This window comes from Melospiza georgiana, chromosome 5, assembly GCF_028018845.1.
Source record: "Melospiza georgiana isolate bMelGeo1 chromosome 5, bMelGeo1.pri, whole genome shotgun sequence".
NCBI lineage: Eukaryota > Metazoa > Chordata > Aves > Passeriformes > Passerellidae > Melospiza > Melospiza georgiana.
Window position 1 is genome coordinate 68,173,554 of NC_080434.1, and position 21,951 is coordinate 68,195,504.

At 61.6% G+C, this 21,951-nt stretch overlaps 2 protein-coding genes across 2 annotated transcripts in view; both read left to right on the forward strand.

Moving 5' to 3' along the window:
* The first annotated feature begins 118 nt into the window (after positions 1-118).
* Positions 119-2,746, forward strand: NAT8 (N-acetyltransferase 8 (putative)). The gene is made up of 2 exons (XM_058024579.1): positions 119-502; positions 1,568-2,746. The coding sequence occupies exon 2, from the start codon at positions 1,576-1,578 to the stop codon at positions 2,233-2,235; it is 660 nt and encodes a 219-aa protein (XP_057880562.1). The 5' UTR covers positions 119-502; positions 1,568-1,575; the 3' UTR covers positions 2,236-2,746.
* Positions 2,747-3,500: 754 nt separating this feature from the next.
* Positions 3,501-21,951, forward strand: part of VPS16 (VPS16 core subunit of CORVET and HOPS complexes) — a 31,299-nt gene continuing 12,848 nt past the window's right edge. The window contains exons 1-18 of the mRNA XM_058024329.1: positions 3,501-3,644; positions 4,474-4,562; positions 4,657-4,751; positions 6,631-6,759; positions 7,212-7,356; positions 8,234-8,349; positions 9,022-9,144; positions 10,914-10,969; positions 12,135-12,224; positions 12,918-13,012; positions 14,082-14,158; positions 14,245-14,376; positions 14,457-14,584; positions 14,661-14,696; positions 16,797-16,905; positions 16,977-17,111; positions 17,200-17,308; positions 19,358-19,455. Coding sequence (XP_057880312.1) covers positions 3,592-3,644; positions 4,474-4,562; positions 4,657-4,751; positions 6,631-6,759; positions 7,212-7,356; positions 8,234-8,349; positions 9,022-9,144; positions 10,914-10,969; positions 12,135-12,224; positions 12,918-13,012; positions 14,082-14,158; positions 14,245-14,376; positions 14,457-14,584; positions 14,661-14,696; positions 16,797-16,905; positions 16,977-17,111; positions 17,200-17,308; positions 19,358-19,455 — 1,815 coding nt within the window. The 5' untranslated portion in view covers positions 3,501-3,591. The remainder of the gene's footprint in view (positions 3,645-4,473; positions 4,563-4,656; positions 4,752-6,630; positions 6,760-7,211; positions 7,357-8,233; positions 8,350-9,021; positions 9,145-10,913; positions 10,970-12,134; positions 12,225-12,917; positions 13,013-14,081; positions 14,159-14,244; positions 14,377-14,456; positions 14,585-14,660; positions 14,697-16,796; positions 16,906-16,976; positions 17,112-17,199; positions 17,309-19,357; positions 19,456-21,951) is intronic.

Here is a 21,951-nt window from a genome sequence, read left to right on the forward strand (position 1 = left end):
CCCCACCGCCGCGATTTGGGGGTGACAGGGTCCCGTGCGGTGTCCCCCCGCCACTCCCCGGACCCCCCGTGCCCTGCGCTCCCCCAAATCCCCCTCCCCGTGACCCCACCACCTTCCGGGATCTCTTTACGGCATCATCGGCAGGGGCAGCAGCGCTTCCCGCTCGGCGCCTGCGCTCGCCGCTCACCGGAGCCTCCGCCGGCCTCGGCACGGCCCAAACCGGGGGTGTCCCCCCCGCTACCCCGTGCTGCCACCGGAGCCCCCCAAATCCTGCCGGGCCCCCACCCTGAGCGGCGCAGAACGATGGGCTGAACGCACCCGGCAAATCGCAGGCACAGGCCGGGCTGGGGGTGCGCCAAACAAAGACCCCCCACCCAAAACAAACCTCCCCTGGGGGTGCTCAGGGGGTCACCGAGCCCCCCTCGGGCCGTGAGGGACCCCCCGGTTGTCCCCGAGGAGCCGCCGGTGCCGGTGTGAGGAGCGACAGCGCCGGGAGCAGCAGGTGGGGGGGGCGGCCGGGAGCGATTTTGGGGGGTGGGGGTTGGGGCCGGGCACCCCCCGAGAGAGGGTTTGGGGCACTGTGGGGACCCCCTTGATGTGCCCTGCATGGGTCTGACCCCCCAAACCCTCCGGGGGGCTGTGCCCCCTTCTGTCCCCTCCTGTCCCCTGTGTCCCCGTGTCCCCCCCTGTCCCCTCCTGTCCCCGTGTCCCTCCTGTCCCCTCCTGTCCCCCCTGTCCCCTCCTGTCCCCTCCTGTCCCCGTGTCCCCCCCTGTCCCCTCCTGTCCCCGTGCCTCCCCCGGGCCCTTTGCCCCTTTGTCCTGTCCCGGGCACAGCTCGGTGCCCACGCTCTGCCCACCTTTGCCCGGGGCGGGTCGTGCCGCGGCTCCCGGTGAGTACCGGGGTTCCGGGGAGGCGGGCGGCACCCCCAGATCCTGCGGCTCTTCCCCTGTGCCCCCCACAGTTTTACCCCTTGTTTTTGGGGTACCCTTGGTGGGAGCGGCACTGGCACTGCCCTGATCCCCCTGTGCCATGCCAGGGATGGGTCTGGGGGCAGACTGGGGGTCCCTGTGAGGGCGGGCACTGCCCTGACCCCCCTGTGCCATGCCAAAAATGGGATCTGGGGGTATCCTGGGTGGTCCCCATCCATGGCACTGTCGTGACCCCTTGTGCCATGGCCAGGGATGGGTCTCAAGACACTCTGGCTGTCCCTGTGTGGGTGGGCACAGCTCTGACCCCCTGTGCCATGCAAAAGATGAGGTCTGGGGGTATCCTGGAGGGTCTCCATCCATGGCACTGCCCTGACCCTTTGTGCCATGCCAGGGATGGGTGTGGGGGCACACCGAGGGTCCCTGTGAAAGTGGGCGCTTCTGTGACCCCTTGTGCCATGGCCAGTGTTGGGTCTGGGGGTCCTCCATCCATGGCACTGCCCTAACCCTCCTGTGCCACACCAGGGACAAGCCTCTGGTCACTCTGTCTGTCCCCGACCCCTCTGTACCGCCCCAAGATCCATCTCCCCCTGCCCACCCCCCCTGTATCACCCCCTAACCCCTCTCCGTGCCCCCGCAGGTGCCCCCATGGCGTCGTTCCGCATCCGGCAGTACCAGGATCAGGACTTTGAGGCCGTGCGGGCGCTGTTTGCCCGCGGCATCCTGGAGCACGCCCCGGCCGGCTTCCGGCACATTCTGCGGGCGGCGCGGGTGCGCCTGGCACTGCTGGCCGTGTTCGTGGCGGCGCGGGCGGCCGCGGGCTCCTGGGTGCTGGGGCTGGGCGCGGTGGCGCTGGCGCTGGTGCTGCTCTGGGTGCTGGTGCGCTCGCTCAGCGCCGACTACGTGCGCGAGGCGCTGGGCACCGACCTGTGCGACGTGCCCGGCACGTACCTGCGCCCGCCCGACTGCCGCTTCTGGGTGGTTGAAGAGGCCGGCACCGTGGCGGCCATGGTGGCGGCGGTGCCCACGGGCCGTGGCGAGCTGGAGCTCAAGAGGATGTCGGTGAGCCGGGAGCACCGGGGCCGCGGGCTGGCGCGGGCGCTGTGCCGGGAGGTGCTGGCGTTCGCCCGTGCCCGCGGGTACGGTGCCGTGGTGCTCAGCACCTCCATGGTGCAGGTGGCGGCACAGCGGCTCTACGAGGGGCAGGGATTCCGCAAGGTGGGCGCCTCGTACCCCTCGCTGCTGGGCACCTTGCTGAACTTCCAGATCTTTCACTACCGCTGTGACCTGGGCGATGCCAATAAGTAGGGCCTGGGTGGCGCTGCCACGGTGGCATGGCACCCCAAACCTGGCACTGCTCCGGCCCTGGCACGGCACCGTGAGCCCGGGACATGAGGTGTTGCCACGGCACTGCCGTGGCACCCGAACCCTGGCACTGCCGCTGCCCGTGAACCCTGGCACTGCTATGGCACCCCAAACCCAGCCCCAGGACACCACCCCAGCACTCCGACCCCAATCCTGGCACAGCAGCACCAGCACAGCACCTCCATCCCAGGACACAGAGCACCACCGTGGCACCCCAACGTGGCACTGCCTTGGCACCGTGACACCGGGACATGTGGCGCCACCTTGGCACCGTGACACCAGGACGTGTGGCACCACCCTGGCACTCCAGCTCTGGGACTGCACCACAGCACTCCACCCCTGGCACGTGAAGCACCGCCATGGCACCCCTGATCCCCACCCCGGCACAGGGGGCACCTCCGTGGCCCTTCCTGGGTTTCCAGCAGCAGGAAATAAAGAGAGACCTGTGGGAACAGTGTGTGTGCCAAGGGACATCTTGGGGCATGGGGACATCCCCTGGGGGTAAGGAACAGCCTGGGGGACAGTTAACACGCTGAGGGAGGACGGATACCTTGAGGGACAACTCGGTGGAGCAGGGGACATCTTGGGCGACACCTCTGGGGATAAGAGGCCTCTTAAGGAACTAGAGACACACTGGGGGACAACGGAGATTGTGGGGGAGAGGGGAAACCTTTGGGGACAGGCGACACTTGAGGGACAAGGCCTGTGCCCTCACCCAAGATGTCGGCGGTTCCCCTTTCCCACAGCCCTCATCCAAGATGGCGGCGGTTCCCCTTTGTCGCTGCCCTCACCCAAGATGGCGGCAGTTCCCCTTTCTCGCTGCACTCACCCAAGATGGCGGCTGTTCCCCTTTCCCACAGCCCTCATCCAAGATGGCGGCGGTTCCCCTTTCTCGCTGCCCTCACTCAAAATGGTGGCGGTTCCCCATTTACTTGTCCGTGTCCTCACCCAAGATGGCGGCGGTTCCCCATTCACCTGCCCGTGCCCTCACCCAAGATGGCGGCGGTTCCCCTTTTTCGCTGCACTCACCCAAGATGGCGGCGGTTCCCCTTTCTTGCTGCCCTCACTCAAGATGGCGGCGGTTCCCCATTCACCTACCCGTGCCCTCACTCAAGATGGCGGCGGTTCCCCGTATACTTGCCCGTGCCCTCACCCAAGATGGCGGCGCCCGGCCTTGCGTCACGGCGCGACGCTCGGGGCGTGGCGCGCTGAGGGAAGCGCCGGGACCACCGGGTCCGGATCCCGGTCTCGGTCCCGGTTCCCCTCGGCCCATCTCGGTTCCCCCATCCCGGCCGCGCCATGGATTGTTACACGGCCAACTGGAACCCGCTGGGCGAGGAGACCTTCTACCGGTGAGGGGCGGCGGGGGCGGCACCGGCCTGAGGGTGCTCGGGAGTCCCGGGGCTGCTCGGGGGTCCCGGGGCTGCTCGGGGGTCCCGGAGCTGCTCGGGGGGCTCGGGGAGATGACAGGGCTGGAATGGGGATCCCGGAGATGGCTGGGGTGTGGTTATGGGGTTACTTTGGATGTTCTGGGGTAGCCACGGGGCTGGCTGGCGATGGGGGTCCCGGGGGATTAAGGGGGTCCCTGGGTGGACACGAGTCTTGGGGCTGGCTGGGGATGGGGGTCCCGGGATGGCTGAGGGGTCCCGGGGGTGGTTGAGGGGTCCCGGGATGGCTGAAGGGTCCCGGGGTGGCTGAGGGGTCCCAGGATGGCTGAGGGGTCCCATGGTGGGCTTGGGGTTGGCTGGTGGAGGGTCCTGTGGGTTGCTGGAGGGGTCCCGAGATGGCCCTGGCTCCTTGCGCTGGTCTGGGGGATTTCTGGGAATCTTTGGGGGTTCCCGGGGTGTCTGTGGATCTTGGGGCTCCTGAGGTTTCTTGGGGGTCTCAGGGCTGGTTTGGGGATGGGCATTGTCCATGGTTCTCCTGTCCCTGTATCTGTTGCATGTCCATCCATCCATCCATCATCCATCCATCCATCCATCCATCCATCCATCCATCCATCCCTCCATCCATCCATCCATCATCCATCCATCCATCCATCCATCCATCCATCCATCCATCCGTCCATCCATCATCCATCCATCCATCCATCCATCCATCCATCCATCCATCCATCCATCCATCATCCATCCATCCATCATCCATCCATCATCCATCCATCATCCATCCGTGTCCCACCAGGAAGCTGGAGCTCTACTCCATGGAATGGGGGCTGCGGGAGGATCTCCGTGACTGTGTGGTGGCAGCTGCCCCGTATGGGGGTCCCATAGGTGCGTGCAGCCCCCCGAGCCCCCCTCCCCGAGCCGGGGCTGTGCCACCCATGGCTCAGGGACTGTCCCCTCCTTGTCCTCGTCCCTGTCCCAGCTCTGCTGAGGAATTCCCGGCGGGACAAGACCCCCAGCGCCCGCCCGCTCCTGGAGATCTACTCGGCCTCAGGGCTGCTCCTGGCCAGTGTCCCGGTGAGCTGGGGGGGATGGACAGCCTGGGCGGGGGGACGGGGGTGTGGGAGCACGGGGAACGGGTGGCAGCTGCCCTGGGATGGGAGAAGAGGGTGGAATGGGTTCGGAGCAGGAGAATCCTCTCCCTGCTGATGAGGGATGGAAGAAGAGGATGGAAAAGGGTTTGGAGCAGGAAGGTCCTTTCCCTGCTGATGAGGGAGAATCCTTTTCCTGCTCCCCAGGAATGGGACAGGAGAATGGGATGGGTTTGGAGCAGGAAGATCCTTTCCCTGCTGATGAGGGATGGAAGAAGAAGATAGGGTGGGTTTGGAACTGGAGAATCCTTTTTCTGCTGCCCAGGAACGGGACAGGAACATGGGATGGGTTTGGAGCAGGAGAATCCTTTCCCAGCTCCCCAGGAATGGGACAGGAGAACGGAATGGGTTTTGAGCAGGAGAATCCTCTCCCTGCTGCCCAGGGATGGGACAGGAGAATGGGATGGGTTTGGAGCAGGAGAATCCTCTCCCTGCTGGTGAGGGATGGAAGAAGAAGATGGAATGGGTTGGGAGCAGGAGAATCCTCTCCCTGCTGGTGAGGGATGGAAGAAGATGGGATGGGTTTTGAGCAGGAGAATCCTTTCCCTGCTGCCCAGGGATGGGACAGGAGAATGGGATGAGGACTGGAGCCACAGGAACGTCCTCCTTCCCCCCTGCCTGGGGCTGAGGGGCACATGGGGCAGTTGAGGGACAGTGCCAGGACTGCAGGGACCTGCAGAGCCGGGTCAGGTGGGGTGCTGGACCTCTGGATGAGGTGCTGGACCTCTGGATGAGATACTGGACCTCCAGGTAGGGTGTCAGTTCCCTGGATGAGGTGCTGGATCTCTGGATGAGGTGTTGGACCTCCAGGTAGGGTGTTGGACCTCTGGATGAGGTGTCAGTTCTCTGGATGAGGTTTTGGACTTTTGGATGAGCTGTTGGACCTCTGTGTGAGGTGTTGGACCTCCAGGTGAGGTGTCAGCCCTTTGGATGAGATGCTGGACTTTTGCATGAGGTGCTGGACCTCTGGATGAGGTGTTGGACTTTTGGATGAGGTGTTGAGCCTCCAGGTGAAGTGTCAATGTTGGACTTCTGGGTAAGGTGTGGTGTCAGCCCTGTGGATCAGATGTTGGACTTTTGGATGAGGAGCAGTCCTCTGGATGAGGTGTTGGACTTGTGGACAAGGTGTTGAACCTCTGGATGAGAGGTTGGACCCTCTGGGTGAGATGTCAGTCCTCTGGGTGAGGTGTTGGACCTGTGGGTGAGGTGTTGGATCTCAGGATGAAGTGTTGGATCTCAGGGTGAGGTGTTGGACCTGTGGGTGAGGTGTTGGATCTCAGGGTGAGGTGTTGGACCTCTGGGTGAGGTGTTGGATCTCAGGGTGAGGTGTTGGATCTCAGGGTGAAGTGTTGGATCTCAGGGTGAGGTGTTGGACCTCTGGGTGAGGTGTTGGATCTCAGGGTGAAGTGTTGGATCTCACGGTGAGGTGTTGGATCTCAGGGTGAGGTGTTGGACCTCCAGGTGAGGTGTTGGATCTCAGGGTGAGGTGTTGGACCTCTGGGTGAGGTGTTGGACCTCCAGGTGAGGTGTTGGATCTCAGGGTGAAGTGTTGGATCTCAGGGTGAGGTGTTGGATCTCAGGGTGAGGTGTTGGATCTCAGGGTGAGGTGTTGGACCTCCAGGTGAGGTGTTGGATCTCAGGGTGAGGTGTTGGATCTCAGGGTGAGGTGTTGGATCTCAGGGTGAGGTGTTGGACCTGTGGGTGAGGTGTCCAAGCTGTGGAGAAGCTGTCGGAGCTCCGGCAGCCCCGGTGTGTCCCCGGAGGGCCGTCCCTGGCTCGGGCTGACCCTTCCGTGCCGTTCCCAGTGGAAGAGCGGCCCCCTGGTGCACCTGGGCTGGACGGCGGGGGAGGACCTGCTGTGCATCCAGGAGGACGGCACCGTCCTGGTCTACAACCTCTTCTGCGAGTTCAAGCGGCACTTCAGCATGGGAAACGTGAGGCAGCGGGGCGTGGGATGGATTTGGGGTGGGATTTGGGATGGGGCAGGTGGGAAGGGACCTCACAGCCCGTCCCATTCCACCCCTGCTCTGGGACACCTTCCACCATCCCAGGCTGCTCCAAGCCTGTCCAGCCTGGCCTTGGACACTCCCAGGGATCCAGGAGTGGAATTCCATCCAGATGGAATTCTCTGGGAATTCCATCCCAGCCCCTCTTCACCCTCAAACCAGGAATTCCTTCCCATAATCCCACCCCATCTCATCCTCTCCATTTCCTCCTCCTGAGATGCCCTGGGTGGGGTTTGGGGGATGCAGAACCGGGGCTGTCCCGTCCCTCGGGAAGGAGCTGGGATCCGTCCCGGAGAGCAGCACATTCACTGCCTGCCCCAGCCGAGCCCCGGTGTCCCCAGCGTGTCCCCAGCGTGTCCCCTCCCCGGCGTGTCCTGCAGGAGGTGCTGCAGAACCACGTGCTGGAGGCGCAGGTGTTCCACACGGAGTTCGGCACGGGCGTGGCCATCCTGACGGGAGCGCTGCGCTTCTCCCTCGCCACCAACATCGACGACCTCAAGCTGCGCCGCCTGCCCGAGGTCCCTGGTGGGTGTCACCATGTCCCTGTCTGTCCCTCTGTGTCCCCCTTTGTCCCCCTCTGTCCTCCCTGTTCTCCTTCTGTTTCTCTGTCCCTCTGTCCTCCCTATCCCCTTGTCCTTGTTTCTCTGTCCCTCTGTCCCCAATCCCTGCTGTCCCACTGTCCCACGTGCTCCTCTGTTTTGTCCCTCGTGTCCCCCTCTGTCCTTCTCTGTGCCCTCTGTCCTCCCTGTTCCCCTTCTGTTTCTCTGTCACTCTGTCCCCCCATTCCCTTGTCCTTGTTTCTCTGTCCCTCTGTCCCCAATCCCCACTGTCCCTCCTGTCCACCTCTGTCTACCCCTGTCCCCACTTTGTTCCATGTGTCCCCTCCTTGTCCCACCATCCCTCAGTGCCCTCTGTCCCCCGTCCCCCTCTGTCTCTCTGTCCGTCCCTGTCCTTCTCTGTCCCTTGTCCCCCTGTCCACTTCTGACCCCTCTGTCCCTCTCTGTCCCCTTTGTCCTCCCTGTTCCCCTTCTGTTTCTCTGTCCCTCTGTCCCAAATCCCTGCTGTCCCTCTGTCCCACATGTCCCTCTGTTCTGTCCCTCCTGTCCCCCTCTGTCTCTCCCTGTCCCTCTCTGTCCCCTTTGTCCTCCCTGTTCCCCTTCTGTTTCTCTGTCCCTCTGTCCCCAATCCCCACTGTCCCCTTGTCTCACATGCCCCTCTGTTCTGTCCCCACTGTCCCTCCTGTCCTTCTTTGTCCTTCTCTGTCTACCCCTGTCCCCACTTTGTTTCATGTGTCCCCTCCTTGTCCCACCATCCCTCAGTGCCCTCTGTCCCCAGTCCCCTTCTCTCTGTCCTTCCCTGTCCCTGCTGTCCCCGTGTCCCAGGGGTGTCACTGTCCCCGCAGGGCTGCAGAAGGCCCCGCCGTGCTGGACCGTGCTGGCCCAGGACAGGGTGACCATGGTGCTGCTGGCCATGGGACAGGAGCTCTTCCTGCTGGACAACACCTCCTGCTCCGTGCTGGTGAGGCCCTTTGGGAATTTGGGATGGGGCTGCACTGTCCCCACTGTCCCCACTGTCCCCACTGTCCCTTGGGGTGTGCCCAGCTCCTTCCCCTGTCCCCTGGGATGCTCCCAGCTCCTTCTCCTGTCCCATCCCAGGGGATGCTCCCAAATCCTTTCCCATCCTGGATGCCTCCGAGGTCCCCATTGGTGACCCCCCTGTCCTGACCACACCCTTGGTGTCACTCTGAGCCCCTGGTGGTGTCCCCTGGTGACCCCCCTGTCCTGACCATGTCACTTGGGGGTCACTCCAAGGCCTCCATTGGTGACCCCCCTGTCCTCACCATGCCCCTGGTGTCACTCTGGTCCCCTGCTGGTGTCCCCATTGATGACCCCCCTGTCCTGACCGTGCCCCTGGTGTCACTCTGGTGCCCCGTTGGTGTCCCCATGGTGTCACTCTGGTGCCCCGTTGGTGTCCCCACGGTGTCCCCACCGGTGTCCCTGGTGTCCCCACGGTGTCCCCACGGTGTCCCCACGGTGTCCCCACGGTGTCCCTGGTGTCACTCTGGTCCCCCGTTGGTGTCCCAATTGATGACCCCCCAGTCCTGACCGTGCCCCTGGTGCCCCGTTGGTGCCCCGTTGGTGTCCCCACGGTGTCCCCATTGGTCTCCCCCCGGTGTCCCTGTCCCCGCAGACGCCCCCCGGGCTGAGCCCCTCGGCGGGGCCGTTCCTGCGCGTGGCCGTGTCCTTCACGCAGCGGCTGCTGGCGCTGTTCTGCGACTCCGGCTGCGTCTGGATGGGAGCGGCCTCGCTCAAGGTGAGCCCTGGCCAGGGGAAAGCCCCTGCCTGCCCCTGAGAATCATTAATTAAAACTAAATTAAAAACCTTTGCTGCCGTTGATAATAATAATGATAATAATAAAAAAAAAAATCTTTGCCTGCCGTTGGTAGTAATAATAATAAATATTTCCTGCCATTGATAATAGTAATAATTTAAAAAAATCTTTGATTGCCATTGATAATAATAATAAAAAAGTCTTTATCTGCCACCGATGATGATTATGATGATGATGATAATAATAATAATAATAATAATAATAATAATAATAATAATAATAATAATAATAATAATAATAATAATAATAATAATAATAATAATAATAAATCTTTGCCTGCTGTTGATGATAAAAAATATAAAAATTTTTGACTGCCATTGATAATAATAATAATAATATTAACAATAATAATAATAATAATAATAATAATAATAATAATTTAAAAATCTTTGCCTGACATCGATGATGATAATAAATAATAAAAAAATCTTTGCCTGACATTGATAATAGTAAAAAAAATGTTTTCCCCATCTTGCTTGGAGCCCTGGTTGCTCCCAGAGCTGGATCTGGAAGTTCCTGTGGGACCTTCTGGTGGCCCAGCACCCACCCCATTCCCAGTTCCTCCATTCCCAGTTCCCCCATTCCCAGTTCCCCCCATTCCCAGTTCCCCCATTCCCAGTTCCCCCATTCCCAGTTCCCCCCATTCCCAGTTCCCCCCGTTCCCAGTTCCCCCATTCCCAGTTCCCCCATTCCCAGTTCCCCCATTCCCCCCCAGTTCCCTCCATTCCCAGTTCCCTCCATTCCCAGTTCCCCCCATTCCCCCCCAGTTCCCCCATTCCCAGTTCCCCCATTCCCAGTTCCCCCCATTCCCCCCCAGTTCCCTCCATTCCCAGTTCCCCCCATTCCCAGTTCCCCCATTCCCAGTTCCCCCCATTCCCAGTTCCCCCCATTCCCAGTTCCCCCATTCCCAGTTCCCCCATTCCCAGTTCCCCCCATTCCCAGTTCCCCCCATTCCCAGTTTCCCCCATTCCCAGTTCCCCCATTCCCAGTTCCCCCATTCCCAGTTCCCCCCATTCCCAGTTCCCCCATTCCCAGTTCCCCCCATTCCCAGTTCCCCCATTCCCAGTTCCCCCCATTCCCAGTTCCCTCCATTCCCAGTTCCCCCATTCCCAGTTCCCTCCATTCCCAGTTCCCCCCATTCCCAGTTCCCCCATTCCCAGTTCCCCCCATTCCCAGTTCCCCCATTCCCAGTTCCCTCCATTCCCAGTTCCCCCATTCCCAGTTCCCCCATTCCCAGTTCCCCCCATTCCCCCCCAGTTCCCCCATTCCCAGTTCCCCCCATTCCCAGTTCCCCCATTCCCAGTTCCCCCATTCCCAGTTCCCTCCATTCCCAGTTCCCCCATTCCCAGTTCCCCCATTCCCAGTTCCCCCCATTCCCCCCCAGTTCCCCCATTCCCAGTTCCCCCCATTCCCAGTTCCCCCATTCCCAGTTCCCCCATTCCCAGTTCCCCCCATTCCCGGTTCCCTTCATTCCCAGTTCCCTTCATTCCCAGTTCCCCCATTCCCAGTTCCCCCCATTCCCAGTTCCCTCCATTCCCAGTTCCCCCATTCCCAGTTCCCCCATTCCCAGTTCCCCCCATTCCCCCCCAGTTCCCCCATTCCCAGTTCCCCCCATTCCCAGTTCCCCCATTCCCAGTTCCCCCATTCCCAGTTCCCCCAGGGGTGTCCCTGACCTCTCTCCTCTCCCACAGGAGAAGTTCTGCGAGTTCAACACCGGCATCCGAACCCCGCCCAAGCAGATGGTTTGGTGAGCTGCCTGTCCCTGTCCTTGTCCCCGTGTCCCCTGTCCCTGTGCCCGTGTCCCTGTGCCCGTCCCTGTCCCCATCCCCGTCCCCGTCCCTGTCCCTGTGCCACCCCCAGCCCCGTGGGACCCCCGCGTGTCCCTGTCCCCGTTTGGGGTCCCAGGGCTGTGGTCGATGTTGGGGTCCCAGGCTGGGGCTGATGTTGGGGTCCCAGGGCTGTGGCTGATGTTGGGGTCCCAGGCTGTGGTCGATGTTGGGGTCCCAGGGCTGTGGTTGATGTTGGGGTCCCAGGCTGTGGTTTATGGGTTGGGGTCCCAGGCTGTGGTCGATGTTGGGGTCCCATGGCTGTGGCTGATGTTGGGGTCCCAGGGCTGTGGTTTATGGGTTGGGGTCCCAGGCTGTGGCTGATGTTGGGGTCCCAGGGCTGGGGCTGATGTTGGGGTCCCAGGGCTGTGGTTGATGTTGGGGTCCCAGGGCTGTGGTTGATGTTGGGGTCCCGGGGCTGTGGTTGATGTTGGGGTCCCAGGCTGTGGTTGATGGGTTGGGGTCCCAGGCTGTGGTTGATGGGTTGGGGTCCCGGGCTGTGGCTGATGTTGGGGTCCCAGGCTGGGCTGATGTTGGGGTCCCAGGGCTGTGGTCGATGTTGGGGTCCCAGGCTGTGGTCGATGTTGGGGTCCCAGGGCTGTGGTTGATGGGTTGGGGTCCCAGGCTGTGGTCGATGTTGGGGTCCCAGGCTGTGGTAAATGTTGGGGTCCCAGGGCTGGGCTGATGTTGGGGTCCCCAGGCTGTGGTCGATGTTGGGGTCCCGGGGCTGTGGTCGTTGTTGGGGTCCCAGGCTGTGGCTGATGTTGGGGTCCCAGGGCTGGCGCTGATGGTTTGGGGTCCCAGGGCTGGGGCTGATGTTGGGGTCCCAGGCTGTGGTTTATGGGTTGGGGTCCCAGGCTGGGGCTGATGTTGGGGTCCCAGGGCTGTGGCTGATGTTGGGGTCCCAGGCTGTGGTCGATGTTGGGGTCCCAGGCTGGGGCTGATGTTGGGGTCCCAGGCTGTGGTCGATGTTGGGGTCCCGGGCTGTGGTCGATGTTGGGGTCCCAGGGCTGTGGTTTATGGGTTGGGGTCCCAGGCTGAGGCTGATGTTGGGGTCCCGGGCTGGGCTGATGTTGGGGTCCCCAGGTGCACGCGGCCCCGCAGCCGGCAGCGCGCCGTGGTGCTGGCCTGGGAGCGGCAGCTCATGGTGGTGGGCAACTCGTCGGAGTGCATCCGGTATCCTTTGGGGACAGGGACACGCCCGGGGCGCTGCCACCTCCCCTGGCACCCGCGCTGCTGCCCCCCTTGCTGCTCTGTCACCAGCGATGTCCCCAGGTCCTTCCCTTGTCCCACGGGCTGCTCTCGGGTGGGCTGGAATCTCCAGGTACCTTTCTGTCCCGTGGGATGATCCCAAGTGTCTTCCCCGTCCCATGAGATGCTCCCAGATCCTTTTCTGTTCCCTGGGATGTTCCCAAATCCTTTCCCCATCCCATGGGATGCTTCCAGGCCCTTTTTCCATCCCATGGGATGCTCCTGAGTCCTTTCCCTGTCCCATGGGATGCTCCCAGGTCCTTTTTCTGTCCCATATGATGTTCCCAGCTCCACTCTGGTTTCCAGATCCTTTTCTGTCCCATGGGATTCTCCCAAGCCCCACAAAGGCTCCCAGGTCCTTCCCTTGTCCCATGGGATGTTCCCAAGTCCTTCCCCATCCCATGAGATGCTCCCAAGTCCTTCCCCATCCCATGGGATGTTCCCAAGTCCTTCCCCATCCCATGGGATGTTCCCAAGTCCTTCCCCAACCCATGGGATGCTCCCAAGTCCTTCCCCATCCCATGGGATGTTCCCAAGTCCTTCCCCCCTCCCGTGGGGTTCCAGTCTGTCCGCGCTGTCCCGGAGCCGTGTCCATGGGCACCCTTAGCAGGATCCCAGCTTTGTCCTGGATGAGGATTCCTACCTGGTGCCCGAGCTGGACGGGGTCAGGATCCTGTCCCGCAGCACCCACGAGTTCCTGCACGAGATCCCCGGTGAGTTCCCTGCCCTCCTGGGCCCCCGGGGTGTGGGATCCTGGCACAGGAATTCCCTGAGGAGCTGTGGATGCTCCGTCCACGGGAATGTCCCAGGGCAGGTGGGACGTGGGGCTTGGAGCACCCTGGGATGGTGGGAGGTGTCCCTGGTGGGGATGAGTGGGATTTAAGGTCCCTTCCCACCCAAACCTGTCTGGGATTCTGGAGCCAGGCTGGCAGAGCTGGGAATGTTCCCCTGGAGAAGGGAAAATTCCAGGGAATCCTCAGAGTGCCTGCAGGGGCTCCAGGAGAGCTGGAGAGGGACTGGGGACAAGGCCTGCAGGGACAGGAGCCAGGGAATGGCTCCCACTGGGAAAGGGCAGATTGGGCTGGGATCCTGGCAAGGAATTGCTGTCTGGGAGGGTGGGCAGAGGCTGGGCTGGAATTGCCAGATTTTCTGTGGCTGCCCCTGGATCCCTGGCAGTGCCCAAGGCCAGGCTGGATCCACCAGGGACAGTGGGAGGTGTCCCTGCCCATGGATGGGGTGGGAATGGATGGGATTTAAGGTCTTTTCCAACCCAAACCATTCCAGGATTGTGGAGCTCTTTTCCTCTGGGAGAGCTGGGAATGTTCCCCTGGAGAAGGGAAAATCCAGGGAATGCTCAGAGTGCCTGCAGGGGCTCCAGGAGAGCTGGAGAGGGACTGGGGACAAGGCCTGCAGGGACAGGAGCCAGGGAATGGCTCCCACTGGGAAAGGGGAGATGGGGCTGGGATCTTGGCAGGGAATTGCTGGGCTGGAATTCCCAGATTTGCTGTGGCTGCCCCTGGATCCCTGGCAGTGCCCAAGGCCAGCTTAGATAGACTTGGATCCACCTGGGACAGTGGGCACTGTCCCTGCCCATGGATGGGGTGGAATTATTGGGCTTTAAGATCCCTTCCCACCCAACCCATTCCACGATCCCGGTGCTGGAGGGGGATCACGGAAGGAGCTCATGGGAGCTGCAGGGCGCTGCCAGGTGCTGGCAGTGGCGCCGGGTGCCACCGCCAGGCTGGAGCAGCCCCTGATGCCCGCTGTGTGCCCGTCCCACAGAGGCCAGCCAGGAGATTTTCCGCATCGCCTCCATGGCGCCGGGCGCTCTGCTGCTGGAGGCCCAGAAGGAGTACGAGGTACATCCCCCTCCCAGAGAGCCCCCCTGGGCTGGCATCCCCAGGGATCTGCGTCCCAGGGCTTCTCCTTTCTCCTCGTCCTGCAGAAGGAGAGCCAGAAGGCCGACGAGTACCTGCGGGAGATCCGCGAGCAGCAGCTGCTCCCCGAGGCCGTGGGCCAGTGCATCGAGGCTGCGGGCTACGAGCACGAGCCCGAGACCCAGAAATCCCTGCTGAGGGTGAGCCAGCTGCAGGAGGAGGAGGAGGAGGGAGCTGAAGGATGAAGGATTTTCCCTGATTTCCCCCCCCGATCCCACAGGCAGCTTCCTTTGGGAAGTGTTTCCTGGATAAGTTCCCTCCGGAGGGGTTCGTGCGCATGTGCCAGGAGCTGCGGGTGCTCAACGCCGTCAGGGATTACCAGATCGGGATCCCGCTCACCTTCACCCAGTATCCTCTGCCTGCCGTGGGGTCGGGGCCTTCCCGGGCTGCCGTGATCCCAAACGTGCCTTGACTGTCCCTGCAGATACAAGCAGCTCACCATCGAGGTGCTGCTGGACAGGTGAGAGCATCCCGAGCCTTCCCGTGGTTCCCATCCCGAATTCTGTGTGTCACAGTCCCTGCCCTGACGTCCTCATCCTGTATTGCATAGCCCAAAATCCCCACCCCACCTTCCCCACCCCACCTTCCCCATTCCGAGGGTCCCATCTTTCAATCCCTATCCCAAATTCCCCATCCCAAATTCCCCATCCCACAGTTCCCATGCCATTCCCATATCCAGGGGCTGAGCAGCTCCCAGCACCCCAAATTCCCTATCCCACATTTCCCATCCCAATACCTCCATCCCACATTCCCCATCCCAAATTCCCCATCCCAAATTCCCCATCCCAAATTCCCCATCCCAAATTCCCCATCCCAAATTCCCCAACCCACATTCCCCATCCCACATTCCCCATCCCACAGTTCCCATCCCAAATTCCCCATCCCACATTCCCCATCCCAATACCTCCATCCCACATTCCCTATCCCAAATTCCCCATCCCAAATTCTCCATCCCAATGCCCCTATCCCACATTTCCCATCCCAAATTCCCCATCCCACATTTCCCATCCCAAATTCCCCATCCCACATTTCCCATCCCATATTCCCCATCCCACAGTTCCCATCCCATTCCCATGTCCAGGGGCTGAGCAGCTCCAAACACTTGTGGACCCCTCTAAATCCCCTCTGTCCCACCTTCCCCATCCCACATTCCTCATCCCAAATCCCCCATCCCAAATCCCCCATCCCACATTCCCCATCCCAATGCTCCCATCCCAAATCCCCCATCCCAAATCCCCCATCCCAGTGCCCCCATCCCAAATCCCCCATCCCAAATCCCCCATCCCAAATCCCCCATCCCAAGTTCCCCATCCCGTTCCCATATCCAGGGGCTGAGCAGTTCCCAGCACTCGGGGATCTCCCAAACCCAACCCAACTCCTCCATTCCCTGTACCCTCCCTGTGTGTCCCCCTGTCCCCCACTGGTGTCCCCCTGTCCCCCACTGGTGTCCCCTGACCCCTCCATGTCCCCCCCTTGTGTCCCCTTGTCCTCTATCCCCCTCGGTGTCCCCTTGTCCCCCCATGTCCCCTGACCCGTCCCTGCCCCCTGACCCCTTGTGTGTCCCCCTGATCACTCCATGTCCCCTGTCCCCCTGTGTCCTCCTGTCCCCTCCATGTCCCCCAACCTTGTGTGTCCCCTGTCCCTCCTGGTGTCCTATGTCCCCCTGTCCCCCATGTCCCCTGGCCTCTCCATGTCCCTGTGTCCCCCATATCCCCCTGACCCTTCCATATCTCCCTGACCCCTCCATGTCCCCTGACCTCACCATGTCCCCTGGTGTCCCCTGAGCCCTCCATGTCCCCCTGAGCCCTCCATGTTTCCCTGGTGCCCCCTGTCCCCCTGTGTCTCCTGTCCCCCCTGATGTCCCTTGTCCCTCCTGTGTCCCCTGACCCCTCCGTATCCCCCTTTCCCCCCATATCCCCCTTTCCCTCCCTGTCCCCCTCTCCCCCCATGTCCCCCTGACCTCTCCCTGTCCCCCTGATGTCCCCGTCCCGCTGTCCCCCCTTTCCCCCTGTATCCCCCTGACCCCTCCATGTCCCCCTGATGTCCCCTGATCCCCCTGTGTCTCCTGTCCCCCCTGTTGTCCCCTGATCCCCCTGTGTCTCCTGTCCCCCGATGTCCCCTGTCCCTCCTGGTGTCCCCTGACCCCTCCATATCCCCCTTTCCCCCCATATCCCCCTTTCCCTCCCGGTCCCCCTGATGTCCCTGTCCCCCTGATGTCCCCTGTCCCTCCTGGTGTCCCCTGACCCCTCCCTCTCCCCCTGATGTCCCCGTCCCCCTGATGTCCCTGTCCCCCTGATGTCCCCGTGGTGTCCCCGTCCCCCTGATGTCCCTGTCCCCCTGATGTCCCCGTCCCCCTGATGTCCCTGTCCCCCTGATGTCCCCTGTCCCCCCTGATGTCCCCGTGGTGTCCCCGTCCCCCTGATGTCCCCGTCCCCCTGATGTCCCCCTGATGTCCCCGTCCCCCTGACGTCCCTGTCCCCCTGACGTCCCCGTCCCCCTGATGTCCCCCTGATGTCCCTGTCCCCCTGATGCCCCCATGTCCCCGTCCCGCTGTCCCCAGGCTGGTGCTGCGCCGCCTGTACCCGCTGGCCATCCGCGTCTGCGAGTTCCTGCGCCTGCCCGAGATGCAGGGCGTCAGCCGCATCCTGGCACACTGGGCCTGCTACAAGGTGAGGGCACAGCCCAGGACAGCCCGCCCCGCCTCGGGGACACCCGGGGACGCTCCTGGCTGTCCCCACAGGTGCAGCAGAAGGACAAGTCGGACGAGGAGGTGGCCCAGGCCATCAACCAGAAGCTGGGGGACGCCGCGGGCATCTCCTACTCGGACATCGCCACGCGCGCCTACGACTGCGGCCGCGCCGAGCTGGCCATCAAGGTGGGCGGGTGGCACGGGGAGGGGACCCGGGGTGGCACTGCCACCACCCCCCCCGGGTGACAGGGTGACAGCGCTGTGCCCCGGGCAGCTGCTGGAGTACGAGCCCCGGAGCGGGGAGCAGGTGCCGCTGCTGCTGAAGATGAAACGGAGCAAACTGGCCCTGGGCAAAGCCATCGAGAGCGGGGACACCGACCTGGGTGAGGGGACAGGGCGGGCCTGGGGGGGGAGTGGGGTCTGGGGGAGCCTTTTGGGGTGTAATGGGGTCTGGGGGAGCCTCTTGGGGTGTATTGGGGTCTGGGGGAGCCTTTTGGGGACATTTCAGGGTCTGAGGGAGCCTCTTGGGGTGTTTTGGGGTCTGGGGGAGCCTCTTGGGGGTGTTTTGGGGTCTGGGGGGGCCTTTTGGGGGCATTTCAGGGTCTGGCAGAGGCTCTTGGGACCATTTTGGGGTCTGGGAGAGCCTCTTGGGAGTGTATTGGGGGGTGTATTGGGGTCTGGGGGAGCCTTTTGGGGGCATTTCAGGGTCTGAGGGAGCCTTTTGGGGTGTATTGGGGTCTGGGGGAGCCTCTTGGGATGTGTTGGGGTCTGGGGGAGCCTCTTGGGGGTGTATTGGGGTCTGGGGGAGCCTCTTGGGGGTGTATTGGGGTCTGGGAGAGCCTTTTGGGGTGTATTGGGGTCTGGGGGAGCCTCTTGGGATGTGTTGGGGTCTGGGGGAGCCTCTTGGGGGTGTATTGGGGTCTGGGGGAGCCTCTTGGGGGTGTATTGGGGTCTGGGAGAGCCTTTTGGGGTGTGTTGGGGTCTGGGAGAGCCCCTTGGGACCATTTTGGGGTCTGGGAGAGCCTTTTGGGGACATTTCAGGGTCTGGGGGAGCTTCTTGGGGTGTATTGGGGTCTTGAGGAGCACCTCGGGAAAGTAATAGGGTCTTGGAGAGCCCCTTGGGAACATTTTGGGATCAGGGGGAGCCTCTTGGGAGCATTTTGGGGTCTTTAAGGAGTCCCTTGGGAACGTTTTGGGGTCTGGGAGAGTCTTTCAGGAGCATTGTGGGGTCTGGGAGAGCATCTTGGGAACATTTTGGGGTCTGGATGAATTCTTTGGGACCATTCTGGGGCCTTTGAAGAGTCCCTTGGGACCATTTTGGGGTCTGGGAGAGCCTCTTGGGAATGTTTTGGGGTTCAGAGGAGCCTTCAGGGGGGCATTTTGGGATCCTGGGGAGGCTCTTGTGAACATTTTGGGGTCTGGTTGAATCCCTTGGGACCATTTTGGGGTCTGGGAGAGCCTTCTGGGGACGTTTTGGGGTCTGGGAGAGCACGTAGAGGATCAGGGGGCACAGAGGGGATTGGGAGGCGCAGGAGAAAACCCCAACAAAACCCTTCTGTCCCCTGTCCCTGTCCCTGTCCCTGTGTCCCTGTGTCCCTGTGTCCCCTGTCCCTGTGCCCGTGTCCCTGTGTCCCCTGTCCCTGTCCCTGTCCCTGTGTCCCTGTGTCCCCTGTCCCTGTGCCCGTGTCCCTGTGTCCCCTGTCCCTGTCCCTGTCCCTGTCCTGTCCCCTGTCCCTGTCCCCTGTCCCTGTCCCTGTCCCTGTCCTGTCCCCTGTCCCTGTCCCCTGTCCCTGTCCCTGTGCCCTGTCCCTGTCCCTGTCCCCTGTCCCTGTGTCCCCTGTCCCTGTCCCTGTGTCCCCTGTCCCTGTGTCCCCTGTCCCTGTCCCCTGTCCCTGTCCCTGTCCCCTGTCCCTTTGTCCCCTGTCCCTGTCCCCTGTCCCCTGTCCCCTGTCCCTGTGTCCCCTGTCCCTGTGCCCCTGTCCCTGTCCCTGTGTCCCCTGTCCCTGTCCCCTGTCCCTGTCCCTGTCCCCTGTCCCTGTCCCTGTCCCCTGTCCCTGTCCCCTGTCCCCTGTCCCTGTGCCCTGTCCCTGTGCCCTGTCCCTGTCCCCGTGTCCCCTGTCCCTGTCCCTGTCCCTGTCCCCAAACCCTGTCCCTGTCCCTGTCCCTGTGGCCCCTGTCCCTGTCCCCTGTCCCTGTCCCTGTGTCCCCTGTCCCTGTCCCTGTCCCTGTCCCCTGTCCCTGTCCCTGTCCCTGTCCCCTGTCCCTGTCCCCTGTCCCTGTCCCTGTGTCCCCTGTCCCTGTCCCTGTCCCTGTCCCCTGTCCCTGTCCCTGTCCCTGTCCCCTGTCCCTGTGCCCTGTCCCTGTCCCTGTGTCCCTGTCCCGTCCCTGTCCCTGTCCCGTCCCTGTCCCTGTCCCTGTCCCTGTCCCCTCAGTGTACACCGTCGTGCTGCACCTCAAGAACGAGCTCAACCGCGGCTCCTTCTTCATGACCCTGCAGAACCAGCCCGTGGCCCTGAGCCTGTACCGCCAGGTGGGCACCTCAAAAACCCCAAAACACCCCAAAAACACCCCAAAAACACCCCAAAGACACCCCAAAAACACCCCAAAAACCCCTGAGCACCCCAAAAACCCCCTGAGAGCACAGCCTGCACCGCCAGGTGGGCACCCCAAAACACCCCTGAGCACCCCAAAAACCTCCTGAGAGCACAGCCTGTACCGCCAGGTGGGCGCCCCAAAAACCCCTGAGCACCCCAAAAACCTCCTGAGAGCACAGCCTGTACCGCCAGGTGGGCGCCCCAAAAACACCCCAAAGACACCCCAAAAACATCCCCAAAACACCCCAAAAACCCCCTGAGAGCACAGCCTGTAGTGCCAGGTGAGCACCCCAAAAACCCCAAAAACACCCCAAAAACACCCCAAAAACCCCTGAGCACCCCAAAAACACCCTGAGTGACCCCAAAACACCCTAAGCACCCCAAAAGCCCCTTGAACAACACGCTGAGCATCCCAAAAACCCCCTGAGTGACCCCAAAACCCCCTGAATAACCCCAAAATCCCTGAGAGACCCCAAAAACCCCCTGAGAGCACAGTCTGTACCGCCAGGTGAGCGCCCCAAAAACCCCTGAGGGACCCCAAAACCCCTGAGCACCCCAAAAACCCCCTGAATAACCCCAAAACCCCTGAGTGACCCTAAAAAACCCCTGATTGATCCCAAAAACCCCCTGAGAGCACAGCCTGTGCCACCAGATCAGCACCCCAAAAGCCCCAAAACACCAAAAAACCCCAAGTGACCCCCAAAAAAACCCTGAGTAACCTCAAAACCCCCTGAATGACCCTAAAAACTCCTGAGCACCCCAAAAACCCCCTGAGAGCACAGCCTGTACCGCCAGGTGAGCGCCCCAAAAACCCCAAAAACATCCCCAAAAGCCCCTCGAACAACCCTAGAAACACGCTGAGCATCCCAAAAACCCCCTGAGTGACCCCCAAAATACCCTGAGCACCCCCAAAAACCTCCTGAGAGCACAGCCTGTACTGCCAGGTGAGCGCCCCAAAAACACCCCAAAAACCCCTGAGCACCCCAAAAACCCCTGAGAGACCCCAAAATCCCTGAGAGACCCCAAAAACATCCTGAGAGCACAGCCTGCACCACCAGGTGAGTGCCCCAAAAACCCCTGAGCACCCCAAAAACACCCTGAGGGACCCCAAAAACTCCCTGAGAGCCTGCACCGCCAGGTGAGCACCCCAAAAACCCCAAAAACACCCCAAAAACACCCCTGAGAGCACAGCCTGTACTGCCAGGCGAGCGCCCCAAAACACCCCAAAAACACCCCAAAAACACCTGACTGACCCCAAAAATACCCTGAGCAACCCAAAAACCCCCTGAGAGCACAGCCTGCACTGCCAGGTGAGCACCCCAAAAACCCCTGAGCACCCCAAAAACCCCAAAACACCAAAAAACCCCAAGTGACCCCAAAAAAAACCCTGAGTAACCTCAAAACCCCCTGAATGACCCTAAAAACTCCTGAGCACCCCAAAAACCCCCTGAGAGCACAGCCTGTACCGCCAGGTGAGCGCCCCAAAAACCCCTGAGCACCCCAAAAACCCCAGGAACCCCATAGCACCCCAAAAACACTGCACACCACAGCCTGTACCGCCAGGTGAGTGCCCCAAAAACCCCTGAGTGACCCCCAAAACCCCTGAGCACCCCCAAAACCCCCTGATGCCACAGTCTGTGCTGCCAGGTGAGCACCCCAAAAACCCCAAAACACCAAAAAACCCCTGAGTGACCCCACAAAACCCCATAGCATCCCAAAAACCCCCCGAGTAACCCCAAAAACCCCCTGAGAGCGCAGCCTGTACCGCCAGGTGAGCGCCCCAAAATCCCTGAGCACCCCAAAAACCCCTGAATAACCCCAAAATCCCTGAGAGATCCCAAAAACTCCCTGAGAGCACAGCCTGTACCACCAGGTGAGCACCCCAAAAACCCCAAAAACACCCCAAAAACATCCTGAGGGACCCCAAAACACCCCAAAAACACCCCAAAAACATCCCCAAAACACCCCAAAAACCTCCTGAGAGCACAGCCTGTAGTGCCAGGTGAGCACCCCAAAAACATCCCCAAAAACACCTCAAAAACCCCTGAGCACCCCAAAAACCCCCTGAGAGCACAGCCTGTACCGCCAGGTGGGCACCCCAAAAACCCCAAAAACACCCCAAAAACATCCCCAAAACACCCCAAAAACCCCTGAGCACCCCAAAAACACCCTGAGTGACCCCAAAACACCCTAAGCACCCCAAAAGCCCCTTGAACAACACGCTGAGCATCCCAAAAACCCCCTGAGTGACCCCAAAAACCCCTGAATAACCCCAAAATCCCTGAGAGACCCCAAAAACCCCCTGAGAGCACAGCCTGTACCTCCAGGTGGGCACCCCAAAAACCCCAAAAACACCCCAAAACACCCCAAAAACCCCTGAGAGCACAGCCTGCACCACCAGGTGAGCGCCCCAAAAACCCCTGAGCACCCGA

Excerpts from the sequence above, each read along its gene's own strand:
- NAT8 (XM_058024579.1), top strand. The coding sequence starts at position 1,576 with ATGGCGTCGTTCCGCATCCGGCAGTACCAGGATCAGGACTTTGAGGCC.